The sequence below is a fragment of the Astatotilapia calliptera genome, chromosome 5 (genome assembly GCF_964374335.1).
Source record: "Astatotilapia calliptera chromosome 5, fAstCal68.1, whole genome shotgun sequence".
Taxonomy (NCBI): domain Eukaryota; kingdom Metazoa; phylum Chordata; class Actinopteri; order Cichliformes; family Cichlidae; genus Astatotilapia; species Astatotilapia calliptera.
In genome coordinates this window covers 26395215-26419949 of record NC_137426.1, presented here as the reverse complement: position 1 = coordinate 26419949, position 24735 = coordinate 26395215, and the positions used below count along the sequence as shown (strand labels likewise).

Here is a 24735-nt window from a genome sequence, read left to right as displayed (position 1 = left end):
CTTCGCACCTCCATGTAAAATTTTCTAAATCTGCCACTGACTCCCACAGCATACCAGAACCAGATCAAACCCAGCACAGTTTAAGGGTTTTTTTTATACCCATAAGGAAGCAGAACCTCACTGAGCCCCTGAAACTGTGGTGATCACCTGGAAGAACCAGCAGAGTGTCATATAGCTTGCAGTGTGTGTGTGTGTGTGTGTGTGTGTGTGTGTGTGTGTGTGTGTGTGTTTCAAATCTCAAAAACAGATGAGCTCATTGTCATCCTGTCCTTAAACCCATTACTCACGCGGTAGCCAGGCAACAAGCTACTGGATACAATAAAGAAACATGCTAGCTTCAGTCCAGGATTTTTATAGGGTGGCGGCATAATAAGGATCTAGAATAAACCAAGTCTAATAAAAAATATTATGACCAAGGTTCGTGTAATTGTGGATCGCGTGTTGCTTGTTAATAGACACAGGGTGTATCTATAAGGTGTCTTTTTCTCATTGATCCACATGTTTCGGTGTGTAAGCTTCATGTTGAGAACCTTTGATATTAAAATCCAAACAACTAATCACCAATAAATGAATAATAAAAAGGATGAAGTAGCATCTAAGTTTGTTCCTCCCTTTCAAATATCTTATGTACATATACTACCACTACAGCAAACTTAAATGTGGATGCCCATAAACAAGCGCTCTTTTCTTTCACTTGGATCGCCTTATGATTGGGCAAAGTGACATTTCATCCTAACTGTAAATCTTACTGTAGTTGGAGAGCAGAGGGTTTACAGCCGCTGGTCGGAGTGGGTTCCTGCGTGTGTGTGTGTGTGTGTGTGTATGGATGGATGTAATGAGGACGTTACATCACTTGCAGTGCAGCCAGACACCAGCAGCAGCATCCAGCTCGGAGGTAACGCGGCGCACAAACCCAGCTGGCCATATTGTGCACCAGCTCCCCGCAAATCGGCTGCGTCACACCTCAAGAAGGCACAAAGCAGTACTGCAGGAATAAAACCACTACACTGCGAGAGGCTCACGGATCAACCCCCTGTATCGCTTGAGCTGGTAAGTGCTTGGATGCATTAACGCGTATTTCTGTGTATATTTTCCCCATTCACGGTGATGCATCAGCCCGAGCTTTGCTTGTCCTCTCCTGCGCTTTTGTGCTCAACGGGTTTTCTCGTGGCCCACAAAACGCCCCACATCGTGCACATTACACTGATTGGATTGCATTGTTGTGAGAGAAACAAAAACATAATGCACAATTCCTGGAATATTTATGCAATCTTGTGGGGTAGAGGACGATGGATAATGCTTTTCCTTTAGGTTTAATGAGTGCTTGTTTTTTTTGTTTTTGCTTTTTGACCCCCTCAGGTTGGCGTTTTTCCGTGCAGGGAAAATGGTTAAACTGGGCAATAATTTCAGCGAGAAAACCAACGGGAAGGTGGTTTCTGAAGACGGGTTTGACACCATCCCTCTTATAACACCATTAGATGCCAGTCAGCTGCAGTTCCCCCCACCGGATAAGGTATGCTTTTTGATTTACCAAAATGTCCATTGATATTTGTGATTCAAAGTGAGGGAACCAGCGCGTTTAGTGGTATTGCCATCACTCTAATTAGGGGGGGGGGGGGGGGGGGTAACCAGTCTTACACATCTCTCCAGTATTACACATCACTTCAGTCATATTGCTTATAACTGTATCACTTGCATTAAAAATAAACATGCCGATTTTACCAGTCATGTTTTTTTTTCTTCTTCTCATGAAGCGGCTGTGTTTTATTTTCCTGCCAGGTGGTGGTGAAGACAAAGGCAGATTATGATGGTGAGAGCAAAAAGGGAAAGCTACGATCTCCCAAAATCGCAGAGTTCTCAATAAGCATCATTGAAGGCGTTTCTGAGCGACTCAAAGTAAGAATAACGGAGCTGCTACAATCTGTGTTTCATGCATCATCCATTTCCCAGTATACTCCCACACATGCACATCCCTGAGAGCAGACATGTGTCTGCCTGCTGCTCAGGACATTTTTCATCCCCCCTCCAATCATAATATTTCCTCCCCAGCACAGCTCATACCTTTTGGCTCCTTCATTCAGCCCTCTTTCGCCTCCCTGTCCTCCCTTGTTGCCTGTAATCTTGGCCGGCTATACAGAGAGACATAATGCTCACTGATTCACTTAACCCCGCCCTGAGACTCTCATTAATTCAGCTGCTGCCATGGTGATGGCCTCCAAATGGCAGCATCTCTCCCACCTTTTAATGCTCCTTTGATTAGATGATAGATTTTTCTGTGCACACCTATAGAATGATTGAAACGCGTGTTTTGCTTTTATAAGAAACGAATGCGTAAAAGATGCCCTTTCTCCCTATAAATCCATCTCCGCATGTCCTGTGCCCACACTGAGCGATCCTCCCTCTACATTCATAATCAACAGATGAAAAAATATCTCTGAGCAGTGCCAGGCTCTCTTTGTAGGGCTTTAATTCTCAAACATAAAGCCACCGAGGCACATCACTGCCTGAGAGAACACAGCCTACATCCTCACGTCGGTGCTTTGAAATGTTGCAGGCGGGCCTTTCATCACAGAGAGTCTCTGTAATAAGCTCCTGTTGCTCTGCTTTGTGCACGCTGCACTGTGTGCTCTGCTGTGTAACTGTCCAATTCAAGCAAACAAATAAAAAGCAAATACTGTCATTCATATCGACGCACACTGTTAAGAATCTTATCAAATCTGAGCCAAACACAGTGGGCCAAAAAAACTAAAAACAACAACCCCTCAAAGAGTTGTTGGATGTGTGGCACATTGCTCATAATATGTGAAGTCTTGTTTCTCTGCTGCAACTGTGAAATTTCACAGATACAGAACCATTTCACTGACATTGCTTTAAAATAGAAATTTTCCCTCCCTCCAAATAACTTAGCATATTCATTTATCCTGCTGCATAAAGCACACCTTTGGGGGGGGGGTTACATCTTGGGTAATAATGACGCGCTCACTCCCACTGCCCAGTAGCTCCAGTAGGTGTTACATAACTCCCCTGAGAGGTGGGAGCTGAACTGTACAGGTGGCCGCACAAACTGTGTTCTTGTCGAGTTAATTTATTCAGATTATTCTGTAGACCTGACTGGATGTTACTGTCACCGTTTTACTTTATGACCTTCCACATAATTGTCTACATCTTTTTTTTTCTTTTGCTTCAATATGGCAACCTTTTACTCTCGCTCAACCTTTAATATCAAAGAAGCTATTACAGGTTGCTCCAGTCTGCCCACTCGCTTCCTTTCATCAAGATGTAGGGAGTCTATTTATGGTGTCCTTTAACGGAGCTGTCTCGTAGGTCTTCTGCTGACGATGGCACTGTGCGTCTCCTTTAGGTGACCTTGCTGGTGATCTGTGCTCTGGCTTTCCTGATGTGCATAGTGTTCCTCGTGGTCTACAAGGTCTACCAGTATGAACAGCCTTGTCCTGACAGCTTTGTTTACACGGTAAGAAAAACATTTCACCGTTCATGCAGTAAAGCATTTTTGTTGCATTATTTTAAATGTCTAATTTAAATGAGGATTTAACTGATCATGAGTGCTGACACTACATTCACTGATACAATTTAAGCTGACATAAATAGAAAATGTATTTTTACCATGGATTTAAAAACAAAAAACTCTTATCTGAACTTCCTTAGATCCCCAATAAATCTACATTTTATTACCAGTGCCACCTGTTTGTGTGAAAATATGTAATTTTTGAGAGGTCAAACAGTACATTTTTCATATTACAGACAAAATGTTCAGTCAATATGCAATAAAACACATTAAATAGCTTTGCTGAAACAGCCATGATGGTCAGCAATTCGCAATAGCTTAACATGGCTACTTTTAATAAAAAATTTCATTATTAATTTTGTTGACTGGTTTCCAGTTGTGTTCCTGTTCCAGGAGCAGTTTAGATTAGTCCTTACCTAAGGCTTTTATCGTCTCATACTGCTGGTCTGCAAAAATGACATATTCTCACAATAAAAGCTGTGGGTCTGAGGTTATCGATTATTATCTCACCACAAAGCCTTGATCCCTCTACCTACAGTGCTGGGAAAAAGTCTTGAGTCACCCTTTATTTCTTTAGATTTTGCCTCCAATACTTTTGCTTCCAGCACTTTTTCACCAACAAGGTGATTCCCATAGAGCTATTACCCAAACACCTGGCACATCGTGACATGGTGTCCTTAAGAAATCGGGAAAAAAAATCCAGCAAAAACCTGACACAGGACCAGAGAGATGAATCTGGCCCCTCAGGTGGCCTTTCTACTGTCCAGTAAAGCCTAATCAGAAATGGTCTCAGTAGAAGTGTTGCTGTCAAGAAGCCATTTTCAGGGAAGGTGAAAAGGTAGAGGTATGCCAGATTAGACTTTCAGACTAGTTCTTGTATAATTTGAAACTTGTGGTTGAAATTGCTCAATGTACAGAGGCCAGGAGAGAGGTACCACAGTGAGTTTCTGTATCTGTATCTGCCATCTGTAAAATAAGGTTGGAGGTTCATGGTTCATGGCTGTATTCCTCCAGTGATGTTGGCCATCTTGCCAAAGTTCCATCACATTTTGATCAACAATGCAATACCATCTGGAAAAAAAGGGTGACATTGATCCCAAACAAACTAATGCAGTAAAAGCATACCTGGGTATAGGAACAGAGGGAAACAATATCAGTCATGGATTGGCCTCAACATTACTGAAGCACTGTGGGGTCATCTTGTCAGGGAACAAATGAAAAGTCTGGAGAACTATTCTCGAAGACTACTTAAATAGATGACAAGAAAGCTTGACTAAGAGACTGTTTTGAAGAATAAAGGCGGTCATACCAAATATTTTGACTTTCAAGCTAATTACAACTGTATACATTCCCCCCTTATATACATGCATGTTTGCACATGTTAGAATAAATCACTGCAGCAATTTTCCAAAGCAAAATTTAAGACACAAATTGTGCCTCCAGACTTTTGCACAGCACTGTATAACTGTTTAAATGATAAGATTTAGCTTGCGTTGTTTTCTGTGCTCTTTTGCTCCAATCTATATTCTGTTGTCATCACCTATTGTGTGCACTGAATGAGTTAACTCCCAGTATGTTTAATTCTCTCTTTCTGGAGCAGCAAGGTCGCTGCATGCCAGCTGGGCTGTATGGCAACTACCCCCCTCAGGGCCCTGGGGGCCGCGGACGTCTCTTCACACTCATTAACCACTACAACATAGCCAAGCAGACCATCACTCGGTCAGTATCACCATGGGTGACCATCATGTCTGAGGAGAAGGTCACCCAGCAGGAGACGGAGACTGCCCAGAAACTGGCTTAACCAACCTGGGATCAGGTGGTGGCTTCGCCTGCTGCAGAAAAATAAATAATATGGTTGTGCCATTCAAGCAAACCTCCCAGTCCTGTGGCTTTAATGGTTAAAAATCCACTTCTCTTGGCTGAGGTGCTATGCTGCCTTGTTGATGCAGTTTGGTCAGCTGATGCTTACAGTAGGAGGAATTTCTGCAAGTGAGGCTAACAGCTGGGTGGATTTACAGGTTTGTTTGAATAGCATACACTGTTATTTATTTACACTTTGAGTGGCAAACGTGTAGAAAAAAAGCCACAGAAACAAACACTGACACACACATTCACTGTCTTTGTACATACACATATGTAACAGAGCTCACTTTAGTACTCAGATTGTGAAACGACTGTGAACCATCTCGTGTCTGCGTCGCTTGTTTTATGCACGCACGACTCTTAATAACAATCAGTTTGCTTTGAATCTCTTTGTATTCCAATACATCAAGTACTGATATGAGCATGTTGGAAATCTCGAGGTTGGGCGAGTGGTAAATTTCTCATGAAGTGACAGGATATTTGCCACTGAGGCCATCTGTATGAAAATGTCTTAGTGTTATGGTATTGTGAACAAAGGCTTGACTTGGAGGAAATGTACCAGCAGAAAACATATTTTAAATTGTGCTGTACTGCTCTCTGCATATAGTGCTTTAAAAAAAACCGAGTGTTTGATCAAGTTTCTCTTTCTTTTTTTCCCCTAAAACAGACATGAATGATTGTTTCCATTCATTTGGATTCTGTGAACACAATGTGCTTTGATTTTCTGGCTACACAACACTTATTTAAGGATTACTTTACAGAGCATAACTTTTAAGCTACTGTACTGAATGTTTTTTGCATTGCTAGTGAAGACACTGTATTGCGCAATGCTTCGCATTGATTAATGTCGCCATATATGGCTATAAGCAGCCACCACAGATACTAGAGTTAGGCTGATGTAGTGGAACAATCTGACAGTAGTTGCTTGTCCTGTTGTTTCCTTTCTGTATTTGTCATTTAACTTAACTTGCCACAAATTATGTACCTTTTTCAAACAATGTAATGATTGCCATTGAAGTGCATTTGCTACATAAAAAAAATGTCAAATGAAAAACTCAAATAAAGTGCCCACATTTCACACCGACGTCTATGTGCAATCCATTTATGCAAAAGAAGATTTTTATTCATTACTTTGAGAGCAAGTCATGTCAGAGCTGCTGAAAACTCCCTCGGCACAGAAAATAAACACAGTTAAAAGTTCCAGTTGCTCTTGAGCTGACATCAAAGGAAAAAAATGTTCAAAGCACTTTAATGCTGTCACTGGAATCTGAGTTAATCATTATAAACAGATTAACAGAAACATCAGAAGTCAACAGCTACTTTCTCCTTAGCTGACACAAACCAAGGCAGGCAGCGGCTTCAGCTGCCTTTGATGTTATCTGCAAACCCACATAGATACGAATTATAAAAATTGTTTTATATCATGAAATATCATCATGAATTAATGAGAGAAGGTACACGTTAAATTTGCTATAAATTAGTTGAGAATCATTTGCTTTTACTTGAGTGTATCTGATGTGCCAGTACAGTTTATTCGGCTCCAATCTGCAAACCATTTTGAGCATTTAGAGTAATTTATTTTACATAAAGAACAAATCTTTTTGAATACATGGGACTGTGATGTCAAGATGCAAATACGCTCTAGTGCATAAATCGGAAGAGATTCACAGGGATCGAAATCCAGTCAAACCATTGTTACTCATGGCTGAGAAAGGCAAGATGTTAAAATACAAGTGCATTTTTATATTAAAGCTACCCTAGATAGAATCAGGGAAGAATTAAGTGCCATTTAAACTTGAGGACATAATCTCACGTTCAGTCTCGCTGTTGCCATCACTTCACTTCTCAGTTAGTTGTACAATCACTTCTGAGATTGGCATTGTGTATCAGCTTCAGGCAGTTTCTTGTTGTCCAGAGTCCATTTGGGCAGTCGTGTTAACTGTCATACCAGTCCAGGAAGAGAAGAGAAAAAGAGCACATAACGAGGAAAAAGAGGATCCATACCCTAAATCCAGCGTTGTTTTTGATAGCCTTAAAAAGAAGTAAACACAATGACATTTTACTGAGTGGAAATATAAGTCACATATATACTCACCGGTACACCTGTTCAACTGGTTGTCAATATAAATACTGAATTAGCCAATCACATTGCCGCAGCTTAATGCATTTAGACATGCAGAAGACCTGCTGAAGTTCAAGCTGAGCATCAGAATGGGGGAAAAAAGTGATTTAAGTGACTTTGAACGTGGCACGGTTGTTGATATCACTGTCCAGTGAATGGCAGTTCTCTAGGCCAAAATGCCTTGTTCATGCCAGAGGTCCAAAGAGAATGGCCAGACTGCTGTGAGCCAAAAAGAAGGCAATAACAACACAAATGACCACTTGTTACAACCAAGGTATGCAAAAGAGCATCACAGTCCACAGAGTACCTATGTTCTGATGGCTGCTTCCAAATCCTCTCAAACTGGTTTCTCAAATATGAAAACAGGATCTGGTGACCTCCACAGTCACCAACAGAGCACTTTTAGGATGTGAAACAGGAGCATCACATCATGGATGTGGAGCTGATAAATGTGCCGCATGTGTGTGACGCTATCATGTGAACATGAAACAAAATCTTAGAGGTTTTTTTTAGCACCTTGTTGAATCTGTTGAAATTAAAGCAGTTCTGAAGGTAAAAGGGGGTCTAACACCCAGGTGTATCTAATAAAGTGACCGGAGAATGTACAGCCAATATATGTGATGCAGAGGTGTGTTTTTCCCCCAGTGCAGTAAAAGGTACCTCTCGTATATCCTCATTGCCTTCTTTGACGTTCTCTGTAGCACCAACGACGAGCTGATGAATGTTGTCTATTTCTGCTTCCTGTCATGGAGAATAAGATGGACAATAAGTCTGTGTACAACAATGCACCGTGCACTTAACAGAGTGCCTGTGTGAAACCGAAGGAACCCAGCTCACTTGTTGCAGGACTTTCTCAGCAAAGATTTCTTGAAGTCGTGAGATCTCTACCACCTTCCCTTCGATTTGCCTGGTGGGTACAAACACTGGCATGAAGCATCCAATGAAAATAATGTGGCTAGCATATATAAGCCCTTCCAGATGATGTTAGGGGAACATTTAGTGTTTAGTGATTTTTTTATCACAAGTGTTTCAGATCCATTTCATTTAGTTTTATTAGCCACCAGAGGACTAATCTGCAAACACTCAAATCTTTGGGTAATTTTAATCCTGTCTTGATCAACATCTAACATTTCAGCCATGCTGTTTAAAACAGACTTATCAAAAACAGAAGGGAACATACACAGATGGAGACTCACCTCACTTCATCCACCAGGCTGTTCATCTCACTGATCAACCTCTGGTTTTCCTGCTCAAACTAGACATAAACACAGTACTGAATAAATATGTATAATGCAGATGTCAAATGCTAATTTAGTGTAAATATATTTCCACTTTTATTTGCCTTATCAGGAAATCCCTGTAAGCTGCTTTTGTGATGACAAATAACAATCCAAATTAGTCTGACATTTGCTGCTCTAAATCTTTAACCCTTCAAACCTCTGGCAAAAATCAACAACGAGTTGTCCCTGTGCACCGACACGCTGTCAAAGTACAACATTAACGTTTGAAACATGCAGATCTATTCATTCATTATTCTGTATACATAAATATTTTCTAAGGTGTCACACCATCTGAATTTCCTCTGGGGAGAGCTCATCTTCCACTCGGCTCTCCTCCCACAGGTTTACAGGGTTGTCCTGGACCTCTGATGATGCAGTCTTCTCTAAAGGGCGAAAGACAAAAGACTTTTAAAGACAACTTTAGACGTGTTACAATAAGAAACCTCTCTGAAAATATAACCTTGAGCAGTTATTATGATGGAGTTTTTTAAATGGAATATCTTCAGTTAGTTTATTATTTAGTCCATACTCCTTTATTGCCTTTGGTAAGCTATTCCAGCATTCAGTAACTTATTTTTTAGAGTGAGTGTGTTGTGAGTCCAGATGAGCTTTGAAATTGGTTCAACTGCCTTCAGGAAGCAGTCTCTTAAAGCAGTTTTCACTTTCAAATACAAATCAAGTTGACAAGATTATAATAATAAATGTCCTTTTTGACTACTGTAATTATAACTAGGGATAGGTACCGGTATCCGATGCCATTATGGCACCGGTTCTGACATAAACAGTAGTAACCAGACCGAAAAGCAGCGCACATTTCGGTGCTTTTTTTTTCTTTCCCTGAGATGTCATACACTTTGGATTCTAGCCAATCATTTTACCTTTGCAAGGATAGTAGGCGGGCCCAGGTACGTACGTTCTTTTCGAGCTACAGATTAAAAATGCCCAAGGCGAAGCCGTCAAAAGTCTGGCTGTACTTCACAGCAAAAGATGCAAACTCAGCAGCCTGCAACAAGTGCTTTAAGGTGATACTGTGCAAAGGAGGTAACACCTGGAATCTGACGACCAACCTGGCGACGCATAGCGATTTTTTTAAAAGCCGAGAAATGCACAGAGTTAGCAACATCTCCCAAAAACCCGAAGAGGAGAGTCCTGGCCCCTAGCCCTGCCAGTGTAGCAGAAATGATGACGGATGATGATGGCAGCAGCAGCCGTTCTTCTCTGCGTGAGTAGCTTAATGTTGTCCGTGTGTAATTTACGTTGAGTAGGCTAACCACGTTATTACATTAATGCATGTAAGGTGAACTAGCAAACACCGTCGTAGTTACATGCAGTTGTCTTCTTGTTTGATGGCAGATACTCCCTTCACCCTGGCCAAAAAGGCTAAAACGACCAAAGAAAAAGTGGAAAACAGCTAAACATGAGAGGTTTAAAGTTTGTGTTTTTTCCATTGTTTAAGCACTGCTTCCAGCCAAGAGTGATACCATATATGCCCTATAGCTGCAGAAAAGGCTAACATTGTTATCTTTCTACAAAAAAACAGCTGAACATGAGAGGTTTTTGTACAAAGTGTGTGTTCTCCATTCTTTAAGCACCGGTTTGAGCACCGTTTAAGCACCGGCACTGTTTCGAAAGTACTGGTTTGACACCGGTATCGGATAAAACCTAAACGATACCCATCCCTAATTATAACATTTAATACAGTTAACTGATCCAAATAGTGCTACTTATTGCTTCCTGTCTGCCAATGTTGGCTATGGATGATGATATGAATAATACTCATACTTAACTTTCAATCTTAACTGAGATCACAAAGAATCATCATCATCATCATCATCATGTGCAATGACACTGTGATAAGACACCATGACATTATATATATTATATATGTTTTAAAAAAAGTTGAAATATATGAGATCACAAAAAAGTAGAAGAAGAAAGCATAATTTGGAGTCAGGTAAGTTCTAATAAAATGCAGTAGGGCTTGTCGTGACAGGCTTTGCATGTTGACTTACCAGAACTTCCCTCCTTAACGGTGTCCTCCTCTGTGGGCTCCACTTCCACTTTTTTCTCCACTGGACCGTGATGCTCTGGTACCAGTCTTGATCTGTGACCACAGAACACAATATTACATGAATCACAAGCAGTTTAAAAATGATGAGTGACAACAGGTCAGTGAGGAATGCAAATACTCACAGCCTCTTCTTGTCCACCATTCTCTTGACTCTAATTGCTCTCTGCTCAGAGTACAGCTTGCATACACCTTAAAACCAAAGATGCAAGGTATGATCAAATTGTGTCAGATGCATTATGAAAGAATTATGAAGTATTAAAACAGGTAACAGAGGACTCACTAGAAGTTCAGTAATTAGCTACAAACTCACCTTTTAGGTATGTTTCAATGAGGTCTAGCACCGCTCCCCTGTGCTCCTTTATCTGAGCTGATATCACCTGTTTTTCAGCTGAGATGACAACAATAATATATTTACAGTCAAGACTTCCTGACTTGGAAAGCATGCAGTATGAACAAGACCATATCAGCATTTCCAGATATGTTATGTTTAAATTTCCATTTAAGTTGATTTGCTGCACAGAAATAAAAGACACACCTTCATTGCGTAGCTGCTTGATGGCTTCAGAGCAGGTTCTCATAAAGATCTGAGCATCCTGGTCGATCTGGTCACGGTCATTGTCTGTCATGCGGGAAAGGTCTGATGAAATGAGACTGTAAAACACACACCAGAGCAATGAGAGTGAGCTTGAAGACTTTTACAAACATCATATTTAGTTTTACACCGACAGACATGCCGTAATGTGAATAGTTTCAAGTTGAGAAAGCACTTGTCCAAATACTCCTTCCCTCATTTCCACGCGCAGCTTTAAACAGTGTACTCCAAATTTGTCCTAAGTGAGCATCATGTTAAGCATCCCATCATGCAATGCATACTTTGCGGGGGGAAACCTAAGGAAGCAAGGCAGTAAGCAAGCTAAAGTCTGTATTTTGCTTTAGCTAGGTGTTTTAAACTTTAAAAAGTAAATATGACAATCCACATTTGAGTCTTTTCCCTTTGTATTATTAGTTTGTGGGAAATAGAGATGTCACTTGACAACAAATAATTGATAATAATTACAAGATTTGAAGCTGAACAAGCCATCCATTGAAGGACTTTAGTTTCATTACCATTACATCATGTTATAACATCAGTGTAAATAAATCAGTTATCAACTATAGGTCACAATTACTCTGAGGACTAAGAGGTTAACAGGAAATCTGGAAGATAGTAACAGCTATGGGAAAAGCTGAATGTATACAAGACCTGCAAACATATCAGTGGACAGTCCCATCACTAAATACTACCACACTCAACCCACTGACATGTCTAATGCTTAGTTAATGTTTTCTTTTGAGGTTTCATCAACAACTCGTTCCCAACAGTGGCTACTCACGCACGCACGCACGCGCACACACACACGCACACACACACACACACACACACAACGCAGAGGGGCCTTGGAGAGAGGAAGGCCTGGATTAGTCCCTGGGTGTGATTTGCTCTACACTTGGTTGCAGCTCAATTATTCCAGACAATTAGACTGGAGTCTGCCTCTACAGACCACCCGACTCGCTGCTGACCTTGTGCCAGAAGGCAGCCCCTGTAGCTCGCGCACAGACACTCACGCACGCTGAAAATAACCCTGACTCCTGACCTTCTCTGAATTTTGTCAGAATTAAAGCGTTTGTGCCCTCATCAGCTTTCCCTGCAGCCTTGAAGGGTTTTGCCGTTGCTGTTGTTGATTGTGGTGGATTACTGTGACTGTTTGGAGAAGCTTACCTTCCGGCGCTCACATAATCTTTTCTGTGCTGTAGCAGAAAGTCTTTGAGCTTGGTGATGTTCGTGATCTGCCAAGATAAAGTGAGAAGTAGCATTACTCGACCCCATCACCGTCATGTCAACAAGTCTTTAAATACGCAGTTGCACCTTCAAATATGTTAATTTTGGTCAACATTGTTTTTTTTTCCAGACATGTATGAGGAAACTATTTTCTCCCAGCTACATTCCAACAGAGCCAGAGTAAATGCATAATTTTACATTTATTGGAAGTGACAGGAAACCAGTGTCCTTCTATCTCTGTGAATTCTCAATATTTACTTATGACAATTCATCAACTCCAGGACATACAAAAATCAAACCCGCAATTTGCCCGTCAAACAGCTCTCATAAATAAAACCAAGGGCTTACAGAGCATACAGAGCACTGACAGAGCCATTTCCAATAAGCTTTAAATTTATGATCTGTTGCTATTTATCACAGAGAGAAAGTCCAGGAGTGTGTGTGTGTGCAAAGGGAAACCAGAGGAAACTTGGTTCAATCCAATATTTGCTCGTGTAATTCAGTCAAATATTAAAAAAGACCAAATTGCTTCCCTGTCCACAGACTTCTGCTGGCAGGCTACAAGAGGGTGTGAAAGCACACACAGCAGGCTCTGTTGGATCCACAAGAAGACAGAACTGAGACAGGCGCAGGACTGAAAAATGACACAATGAGTTTGACTGTGACAGCGAGCACAGAGCGTGGGGGATTATTTTGATAGCATAACGACGCTGTCTTCAGCCTTCACTTTTTCACGCTAACAGCCTCAATTATCAAATTGCTTTGGCTGTAAAGAGTAACCTGGCACCAGTCGTCTAATAATGTCTCTAAACATTCATTCCTAGCGTCACAGTGACTTAAAGCGGTGTTTTATTTGAGCTGACGTTTGAAAAATGACTCGTTTGTCAGGGCATAAAGAAGGTGTTGTGATAAACAGAGCCGAGCAATTTGTTAGAAACCCAGAAGTCCTTCTCTGGTTTAGAGGGTGACGTACGACACTGCTGTGGGGGGCATGCTAACGCAGGCAAGGACAAGGCAGGCTGACCCCCGCTAATAATACAATTATTTGTGAGGTCAGGAGTTAATTGATGTTCAGTGCAGTTGAGCTTGGAGGGTTCAGGGAGAACAGAACCGTACTTATAGTTTAAAGTCATTCAGATCAGCATTCGTTACTAGTTTAGAGCCTATTCAAAACATGCCTGTTTGAAATTGGCTCTAGTAAATCTCTAGTTTTACTGTTGCAGCATTCTCAATCAATCACTGACCAACCATAATTATGACTGTACACACTTAAAGTCTAGAAAATATCGCATGGGAGCAGACGGCAATAATGTTTGGGTGAGCATCATCGTGTCATGTGACATTTTATGATGCAACTCATTCAGTATTATATCTGTAATCAAACTTTAATGTTACATCATAAATGTATATTATTTTAATATATTCTTCATTTGACATGATTATAATGTCTAAATATGACATCTAAAAATGTTTTTAATATTATTACAACCACTCTTGTTCGGTAAATTTGACAGTATCTCTACCAAACAAAAGACCTATGATTAAAACACAGGTGTTTGTCAGTTATCACAATAATAACAGACCTTTTTTCAGATGCCTGATCAGAATAATATTGAAGCACAACTTCAAAAGGACTCCTGTGACACTGTTATATTAATCTGCATATGTAACAGTCGGCGCTTCCCTTAACTGACAAATCAGTGCTTTCACTTGACTTAAAATCCTTAACACATTCTGAATTCACCTCATCTCTGGAGCTAACGCAGTTAATATGACCACTGTTAAAACAAATACAAAAAATACAATATAAAATGGCCCACGACAATGTTAAGACGATGCATGGAGAGGAAAATCCCTTTTTAGGCAACTACTACAAACAGAATACACTCAGTACCTTGACAGTTGTAGTATATAATGCTTAAGTGAGGACAGGATGATGTCTTGTTAATAGCTGCACTGGCATAATAAGCCATTTGCAATGCACCACACTGTTGACCGTGTTTCTGAAACATTCCCACACTGTAGAGGTTCATGAGCAATCCTTCCAGCTTGCTGTTTGGAGGGTATTAATTGGACACAGCCATCTTTGCAACACAGTCTTATTGCAACCATTTAGATGAATTATATTAATGACATGAAGTAGTACGTAGAGTCACGGACTGCTCTTTGAAGTTAATCAAACACATGCAAAGAATCCTTCATATAATTAAAATCTAGCATGTCAGTGAATAAGACTGGTTATCATTGTAACAACCTTTATAAGTTTTTTATAGCTTTGAACTGCAAACAAGCTTGGAAACAACATCTTACAGCAAAAATTGGACTGTTTGGTTTTTGTTTTTTTAATTAAAAGTTGCTTTGTGTTGTTGCTGTAACATTTCAACTCGTTCGTTGTGGTTTAGAGTCTTTTGGTATGATTTTGTGAGGAACAAATAAAGTGAAATGTTATGTCTAAGTTCCTAAATGAAACACAGAGATATTTATGTAATCTAGACTTGAAATTAGAAAATATAAACTCCTCCACACCAAGAACGATTTGGCTTGTCTTTACTATAAACTGTTTCCTGCTTGCAATTAACACTCGGTTTCAGCTTTGTACAAAGTTTATCTGACTACAAACCTCTACTCGTGGTACTACACCTTTTTCACCAGCAGGCAGTGCTAAGCCCAAAGCACTGGAACACAGTGGAAGGTCTGTGTGTGTGTGTGTGTGTGTGTGTGTGTGTGTGTGTGTCTGTTGTGTGTTGTGGGGGTGCTGGGGAGTGTCAAAGACTGCTGCTCTGGGGGTTGAGCTGCCTCCTGTGTGTATACATTGGAGCTTGGATTCCCAGCACAACCTCAAGGGTTTGCAGGGGGTCAGAGGGATCAATTGCTCTTGTAACGTAAGACCTTAAAGAGCAAGTAATTCCTGAACAATGAGGAAGGGGGTGGCCTTGTGCATGCGGCTCACCACATATGTGTATGCATAGGTACGCGTGAACGTGTGTGTGAGTGTAACGTGTAGCTGCCGCAGGTGTGTGTGAGGCAGAGCTCGCAGGGAAGGCAAGAGGAGACAGTCTGCCGGGCTATATCTAATCTCGTCATCATCAAAGACCCCCACTTTACCTCCTCACTTTCTCCTTCCCCTTGGTTCCCTCCAGCTCTGACTGAGCCCAAACAAACCATCAGGGGGGATTATTATGAGGAAGAAAAGAGAAAAGGCTTAGCTAGCAGATTTTCTAAAGAGCCTGGATAGCTCTTTGTTTTGTTTAATCCAGGTAACTGACAGAATTTGATGATGACTGCCCTGCTTTGGTTCAAGTTCCTGTGTGTCCTGACTGTGGGCTATCCATACTGACGCCACGTTATGTTGTGTTTAGGAATGTGGCCCTGATGCAGAGAGGATGCTTCAGAGGAGAACGCTGAGCCACATGTTGACTCTATTATCATGTTTATGTCTGACTCTCTAATGGGCTGAGTTTTGTCTTCTCATGTCTATTCACAGTTAGGAAGCTTTAGCCAGCTCTATAAACAAACAAGGAGTAATCAAAGAAAGCTTTTAAGAATATTTACCAACTGGGTCCTCGACCCTTTTAATATGTGCTAAAGTTGTATTAATCTGTCACGAGTTTAACCGGCCAATTCACTTCGATACAAAGATGTGGAAAGCAGCGCTTGCATGCAGTCTCGGTGCTTCTTCATCTACTGTCACACAGGTCAGATCAAGGATGGATTTGAAAAGTGACGGAGAGTCTGAATCATATATTAGAGATTTTCAAATACTGAGGAATATCAGCCAATGTATAGTCTGCGGTAAAGAGTACAAAGCTGAAATGACCACATTACCGCTATTGTATTTTACAACTGTGTCACATTTCTCCCCTTCAAGACAGATGGAAAGCATTCAGCAATCATCTCTGTTCAATCACAACTTGTAACGGTCCTGCTGCTGGAGCTTAGTGAGACGGACTGAGTCAGTGGCAAAACTATTGAGGAAGGTTTACAGCCTGCCTAAACCGATTTCAAGCATGCATTCAAAGCCATCATATCTTAATAATCAATTTCATATGAAACAGATGTGAAGGGCGGGGCTGTAACGTTTCACTAAAACACAAATGGACAACACGGGACAAAAAATTAATTAATAAACAAAAGGCAAAGCTGGCAGCTGAAGAGAAGGTGACGTTAAGCATGTGAGATAAACAGAACTGTTTTTAAAAAAGGACACCACATAATATAATAGATACATACAGTATCTACCATTAGATTCAAAATATTGTTGTGTAAGTATTTGTATTTACTGATATTCCTTAGAGAGCATACTTAATCACGTTTTGTGATTATTTCAGCATGTTTTTGAATTGAATCTCTTTTGTTTACTTAAGTCCGGTCAAGTTGCCTTGGTTGGACTGACGCAAACCTGTGTCTGTTTTTCAGAACTGCCAAAATATTATCACAGCGAACTGGAATTATGGTTTGCAAGTCCACGTGTTTGTTTCAGCCCAGGAGGAAATCTTATATTACACTTTATTAATGTTCAATATTCATATACAATATAATGCAAACAGTACTGCACACAGTGGGTCATAGAAGAGTAAGAAACGTACTGTCCACATTGGCATCCCCTGGTGAAACAAGTAAATAAAAGAAAGCTCACCCCTGCTTAGGACAGCAGGATACACATGCTGAAATCCTGACAACAAAAGGTAATAAATCAGCAAAATCACTAGCTCTATAACTTAGATGTACTTAATGAGCATCTCCTGCCAACCTGGTATCAGTTGTCATGGTCATTATAATAAATACGTTTTTTCCCCTGCATACAGTAGCACTGAAAACACCTAAAAAGTACCAGAAATGCAATTTCAGAGTAAGTGACACTGCAACTTTCCTTCAGTGTATTATACATCACTGAATTGATATAATTCACTTCCAAAAAAGAACCAAAAACAAAACCACTTGAGTTAAACTTTAGTTTCAAAAACACGAGCAAGAAAAAGACATAATCTATAAAGACAGAAAACACTTCAGTGATTTAATAAAGCAAAGTAATTTGCGGAGTGCATGGAAAATCTAGACGTTTGATTCGAGTCAGATTCTCACAGTACTGGAAAACTCAAACCTACTTGAGTCTTTACCTCTAAGACAGTAAACAAACTCGTCTTTTGACCTTTGCTTTAAAAACAAAACTGAAACAGTATCATCTGCTTTAGTTTTATTTTGTGCATTCAGTATCAATGTGAAATGACAACAAATAATGAATACCCCATGACTTATTTCCACATTTTATCCTGTAACAAAAGGCCCAATTGTATTCTTTATAGTTGTCATTTGCTTAAACAGATAAGTACACATCTGTTGGAGTTTCATGGCTCGGATTTTAGTGTTAAGAGTGGTGAATGCAGTCTGCTGTCATTAGTATTGGGAAATCGCAACATTTGCCTAATGATAATGCCGTAAGACAGTATTTAAAGTATCCACAGCTGCTGCTTGTTCATCTCTAACAATCGTGTCTACAAAAAAGCAATGACTGCCTCATGACTTAGAGCTTGTCATGCATCTGTAAAACTGCTTTTAACCACTTTTTGCTCGTTAGTTTCATTTTCATGAGTCCTTCCAAACCTTTTGTTGCGTGCAGTAAAACAAAGATCACGATCCTGCTCAGGGCTGACAGCAGATGCCTCAAAATTCAATTTGCCTGGCTTTCATGGGAAAACAGTGCAGAGATTAGGCCAACTGGTAAAAGAGACCATTTAGCAGCACTGTTCATCTGAGCGTGATCCCTGCAAATCGCTCAGCATAGACTTGGCTTAGGCAGCTATATGAGACCGCGTTTTACCTTTTGTGTTGTACTTTGGTAACGTGATGAGCAGAAGCATAATATAAAATTACTGACTGCAAACTTGCAAAATGTGGCTAAATAAGGCGCTACCATTGCTTTAGTACATATTATGTACAATATCAATTCTTTTATTTTTCACTGATCTGGCTTTTTAACATCCCTATGATAAATGTTTTACCTTTCTTTGACTGCCAATTACTTTTACTTCTACAAAGACTGTGGGGGGGGGGGGGGGGGGGGGGGGGGGCATACTTGTGCACCACATTCCCTAAACAACTCATAAATGTCATGTAACATCTGCTGCTGTGGCTGTACACCATCTGTATGTGATCCGTTAAGCACAAGAAGAAATGTGCAAATTCATTCCAGTTTCATCTGAAGCAAAACACCCACAGGCTCTTAAACACATCTCTAACGATTATTTCAACTTTGATCGGCGACTCTGACCTTTGCAAGTTCACTGATCCTCTTTAACGTCCCGGTGTGATACAAGGTGATAATTTTAACTTCACTTTCACAATGGTTTAGCTTGATTTAGTTTATAACATCTCAAACATAAAATGAAATTTCAATTGTTTAAAAAAAAAGAAAACACACTGGAGTTGGAAACTTAACCATCGTCGAAAAATTCAGACTAAATGTTACGAAAATACTAGAGCATACCATTTCACTGTAAAGTTTTCACAGCGAAGAGCCCCTCTAACAACACAACATCATTTTAAGAGCTGGCCCACTTTTCAGTGTTTCAAAGAAAACAGTGTGAGAAGGAGCCAATTTTGGAATACCAATACTGAACGCAGAGTGGGGAGCCAAGCGCTATTTTCTACACCCAATTTGACAATTTTAGAGTGACCTTCCCCATTTAAACTCGAGAAGGGTAGCATGCTGCGGAGAGCGACGAGGTGAGCGGTGAAACGGAGATCACAGCGCCCAAAACCAACCCCTATGAGGTAAAAGATTCCCCTTACCAAACCCCACCCTGCAAACACTGGCCCTCTTATTAGTCAATCAAACCCTTCTTGAATCGACTTGAAAGTAGCTACATTTCCTTTCTCATTGTGTTGACTTTTGAGTGGAAAAAGAAAAAAGTCTCAGAGGTCCACTGTGTATTTGTCAACTTTGATGTTTTCTTTCTATTTTTGCGAAGCTTCAATGGGAATTTAGGAGGGAGAGTTAGCGGGAGAGTTATGCATGTCTTGAAGGGCACCCACATCTGTTGTGCATTAGGTGCCGGCCGTCAACATTGTTACTGGGGACCTAATTTAATATTTTCTCTGTTTTGATCTTCCACCTTTAATCACTGGCTCTTGGGAGGATCAGCTTTCCCCAGAAATTGTTTGAGAGCCGAAAGAAAATGTTATTGCAGCATGTTTATGGAATCATACATGGGAAGAGGCGACCTGCATAAAAATGACTGCCTATGTGATGCCGAATAGAGACAGAAAAGGATAGCTGAGCCGGGGAGACGTGGGTGAAAACCGCGACATAACTGTAAGCAGTCAGGACATTCCAAGCTCACATTTTCAATTTCGGCAAAAACGGCTTCACTGAGATGGTCGGAGATGATATCTGCAATGCGAAGGAGACAGCAGTAGGGGGGGAGGAGAGCAGGGTGCAGCCACCACAGGATAGGTTTGGGTTTCTCTTGAATAAGCAGCAGTGCCTTTATTAAACCACCATTTCTAATATCCATGTAACAGAACATAACAAAAACCTGGTTGTGCAGAGCTGCAGCAAATGGGCTCATGTTTGCCTCGGGCTGATGGCTGAAGACATCGGGTACAACTAGAGCTGGGCGATAGAACGATAACGATATGTATCGCGATATAACTTTTACTCGATAGAGAAATTAAGCTATCGCGATAGACCTCGCCGCTCTTGTCCTCTTAAAAAAAAGAAGAAGAAAAGAACAGCCAATCCAAACTAAGTAGCGCAGAGCCGAACCAATCACAGCCGCAGCGTCACGTCGCGTGACTTGTTACGTACAGCACAAGTGCCAAGCCGCACGTGTGTTTGTTTGGGAAGCAGCCAGCGGGTAATGGAGGAAATGAGTGTGCCGACTAGAAAAATCAACCGAGCGTGACCGAAGAGAAAACAGATGATGGTTCCAACGCCGGAGAGATTGTCGAACGGAAGAGCCATAGAAGTTCCATAGTGTGAAGGTATTTCGGCTATTTCAAGTCTGACAAAAAACAGAGTAGCATGCACTGTAAATTGTGCCAAAAGCAAGTCTGGAAATACAATAAACTGGTGCATGCGTCACACTGTGCGCCACGTTATTGTTTCGGTGAAATGAATTTCTACAATACTGTTACTGTTAATTCTACTCTCTGCAGTGTTTAAATGCTTACATATACACACAGTTACTGTCCCTCCACACATACGACTCGGTTCTGCTTCTATGCCCCAGCTTTGTTTACTTTTACCCACCGAGGCTTCTAGACTTCTGATTGGCCAACATTTCTGCACGGTTAGGAATCTAGCGCCACCTGCTGCTTTGGCATGTTCATAGCAGCGTTTTCCTTCATTTTTGCCTTTATGTGTGGACGGGATTATTTTTTAAAACGAAAACGGAAAATCTCCGTTTTCAAAAATACCCGTGTACGCGTGGACGTGGACAGTCTCTGACTGGAAGCGCTAATTCGTCATTCGGCTTTTGTCAGACTAAAGTAACTGTTAAAACTGTTTGAAAAGCTAAGCTATACAACAAGGAGAGATTGAGAATTTCCTTTTAGTTCTCAGTTTATTTGATATTGACAAAAGTTAGTCAGTTTTGTCTGTTCTTCTGTAAAACAAACTAAGATTTATTTTTAGAATTAATATTTTGTTTCTAAGTGGAATTGACAATTTAGTCTGTTTCGTTTGTCCTATTTTGAAACTTAAACGCTTTAGCGGCTGCCTTTTGTGTAGTTTGCAATATTTGCCTTTATTTATCTGAAAAAGTCTCATGTTCCTTAAGTACATCTACCCTGTTGAACTTATTATGGGAAATAAATATTTAAATAAAAACAAGCTGCTGATTATTTCACATTTTACTTGTGAGCAACGGCACATTTAAATCTTACAAATATAGTTATTTGGCTTATATCGTGATAGATATCGTTATCGCCTGAAATGAAAAAAACATATCGTGATATGAAAAAATCTCATATCGCCCAGCTCTAGGTACAACTTAAAGCCCTGACTCCCCTTGGGATACGTAAAGTGGTTCTTCAAGGTACCTTTGAAGAGGTTTGTTTTTGAGATATTCATGTCAGGCCAAAGTGTAGCAGTAGACGTACAAGCAACATGTACACTGCTAGATCTTGTACCGTCAACCATAGAGGATGGGTCTGTATTTCAGCGGAAAAAGATAATTTAAGATGTTTTTCATGACATTTCCTGAATCAACACAATGTCTCATAAAATGAGATCCAAAACTGTTTTCCCCAATATATTTAGTCTTATGTGAAATTCTACAAATAAATTTATATTATTACAGTATTAGAGGAGATGAAGTCTAAATTCCATTACTGACAGTGTATTAAAAAGCTAGCATTTTTCAGTGAGACCAAGGTCATTTTAACTGGCTATTACCAGAAAACTAAGAAAGGAAGAAATGAAAACATACTTCTTCAGTTGTGTAGCTGTTCATATTTATATGGTTTCTGAAAAAATAACCATATCAACTGCTGATCCAAGCGTGTAAAATTTTTTCTGAATATCAGTTGCAGGCCTCATGTTGGGGAAAATACATATATATATTTTATGTGACACTTTTGTCCTTGAGTGATTGTTTTCATGAGAATTTGGTCAGATATGAGAATATAGACTGGGAGACTGCACACCAGCAGCTATGAAACAACATTTCTGACTTATTTCTCTCCCTATGATGCCCACACCTATCAATCTGTGCCAAGAATGTTTTATATGAAGTGGCGTATGCACTTATAATATGCACTTATAATAACGGCATACTCCAACAAATACAGTTATTATAATAATAACCAGGAATTGTAAAACACAGTTGAGCACACATGTAGCAAGCCTGGACATCCCCAGATAACTTTAATGAGTGAATATTGTATCTGTAAAAGTTGTAGATTACCAAAGTATATAAGGGCATAAAAGCATTTCATTAACATCGATGGGATATTCTTCTTCTTCTTCTTCTTTCAGCTGCCTTTACAAAATACCATAGCAGATAATTTGCCTCTATTTCACCCTATCCCTAGCACCCTCCTTTATCACAAAAACCCTCTGCATGTGCTCCTTCACTACATCCATGAGTCTCCTCTTAGGTGTTCCTCTCTTCCTCCTGCCTGGCACCTCCACGTTCAGCATCCTTTGCCTAGTGTATTTTCTCTTCCGACTGTGCATATACCCAAGCCATCTCATCCTTACCTATTTAACTTTGCCTCCACACTGCTCAACCCGAGCTGCCCCTCTGATGCGTTTGTTTCTAATTTCGTCCATCCTGGTGACTCCCAGTGAAGATCTTAACATCTTCAGTTCAGCCTCCGGTCGTTTTTGTCAGTGCCACCACCTCCAAGCCATACATCATAAAAGGTCTAGTCTTGCAAACCTTCCCTTTCCCTCTTGGTGCTATCCTTCTCTCACAAATCACCCCTGACATTGCCTCAACCTTCTTTACCCTGTCTGCAAACTCTTTTTCACACCTCTTATGCATTATCCGTTGCTTTGGATGGTTGACCCCAGATATCTAAACTACTCAAACTTCAGTACCTCTGCTCCTTGCAGCTTCACTGTTACACCTGTCTCCCTCTCATTCACACAAATGTATTCTGTCTTGCTTCTACTGACTTTCATCTTCTCTCAAAGCATACCTGCACATCTCCAGGCTCTATTTCACCTGCTCCCTACTCTCAGTACAGATCCTCAAAGCCTTCAACAAACGATTAACTGGCCACTTATTGTATTAGTCAAAATCACAACCTTTATATTTCAAATCTCAACGTATCATAATATTATCTATTCTATGACAAATTTGGAACATAATTTGCATATATTCAATATAAATTTTAAAAAATCTAATCCAGTTTAAGTTCATGCTGCATTTAGCAAAGTTATAGTCTGCAAATGTTGACAGAACACCGGCTAACCACGAACAGCGCCAACACACCAAAGGAAACAGAAGTGGTAAGCATCGTATATGCACTGTATTTCACTGGCTGCTGTTGCTCCTACAAAGTAGTAGTAAGTTTAGAAGCTGCCATTAAACGTAAAGCACTTTGGCCACTGTGCTAGCAAAGTTAGCTAACGCTAGCCTGGATGAACACTCACCACTTCTTTCGCCCTCGGTGAGAAGCCACTCTTCGGTCTACTTCTCTTGAAAATTTCATCTTTGGTCGAGTCGAAGCCAATCCCTATGGCTTTGTTCCTGGTTTTGACCGTCTTAACGCTGGCTTTGAAAAGTAACGTGATATCAACAGCCATGTCTGAGCAGCTGCAGCCGACTGCTCACCGCTGTAAACAAACTGACACGTCACCCGATGAGGACGTCATCTTCGTGGGACGCGCTGGATTTCTCCTGTAATACGGGTACGAAAGCGTTACGTTTCACCTTAAATATTTCATCAGTATTTATTTATTATAAGTAATATTCACATCATAATAATTGAATTCTGCTACAGTCCGATCGTATATTTAAAGACCGGTCGCTTAGAATCAACTCTTGTAGGGAAAATCTTAAAATATCTTTAATTTAAAAAAAAAATCTATTAATATTTTAACTGAAACCTTCGGTCTGAAAGCATTAACTTGAAGCCTTTACCTGTATGTGCCAAATTTGGGAAACGACAGTCCAAACCATAAGTTCTGCCATCCCACAGGTCAATTGTACAGTTTCAGACTGCAACAAAAATGGGAAAATCTGACTGCAAATACAAGGGAGGAGATCAAACGACAGAAATACACAGAGGCAAAGGTGAGGAAAATCAAGTTGAAGCAAAATTTATAGGATAGTGAAAAACAAGGAAAAAGCATTTAAACATAGAGAGACAAAATAGGGATTATGCATCATTAATTATTTAATAAACTCGTTATATTTATCAATAAATAATGCAAGCAATGATTCTTTGTTAACAGATAAAAGCCTGTCCATTGAGCAGTTCATTACAGAGACCTGAACAGTTATTTCTGTAATGAACCTCTGAGACTGCTGCAACAAGAGAGAGACGACTCTTTAGCCCCACAGAAACTCTTAATTTATCAAATCAGAACGAGTTTTGGGG

General features: G+C 40.3%; 2 protein-coding genes across 2 annotated transcripts; one reads left to right on the top strand and one right to left on the bottom strand.

Annotated features, from left to right (window-relative positions):
* The first annotated feature begins 814 nt into the window (after positions 1 to 814).
* Positions 815 to 6467, top strand: LOC113022742 (neuronal vesicle trafficking-associated protein 1). The gene is made up of 5 exons (XM_026168480.2): positions 815 to 1050; positions 1360 to 1513; positions 1780 to 1896; positions 3362 to 3472; positions 5127 to 6467. The coding sequence occupies exons 2-5, from the start codon at positions 1385 to 1387 to the stop codon at positions 5325 to 5327; spliced, it is 558 nt and encodes a 185-aa protein (XP_026024265.1). The 5' UTR covers positions 815 to 1050; positions 1360 to 1384; the 3' UTR covers positions 5328 to 6467.
* An 8-nt stretch (positions 6468 to 6475) lies between these two features.
* On the bottom strand, positions 6476 to 24011 carry stx18 (syntaxin 18). The gene is made up of 11 exons (XM_026168479.2): positions 23786 to 24011; positions 12622 to 12689; positions 11398 to 11513; positions 11173 to 11250; positions 10985 to 11051; positions 10804 to 10895; positions 9080 to 9174; positions 8708 to 8766; positions 8349 to 8418; positions 8172 to 8252; positions 6476 to 7420 (listed from the first exon to the last, which is right to left on the bottom strand). Exons 1-11 carry the CDS (start codon positions 23936 to 23938, stop codon positions 7325 to 7327), a joined length of 975 nt encoding a protein of 324 aa, XP_026024264.1. The 5' UTR covers positions 23939 to 24011; the 3' UTR covers positions 6476 to 7324.
* Between the last annotated feature and the right edge of the window lie 724 nt (positions 24012 to 24735).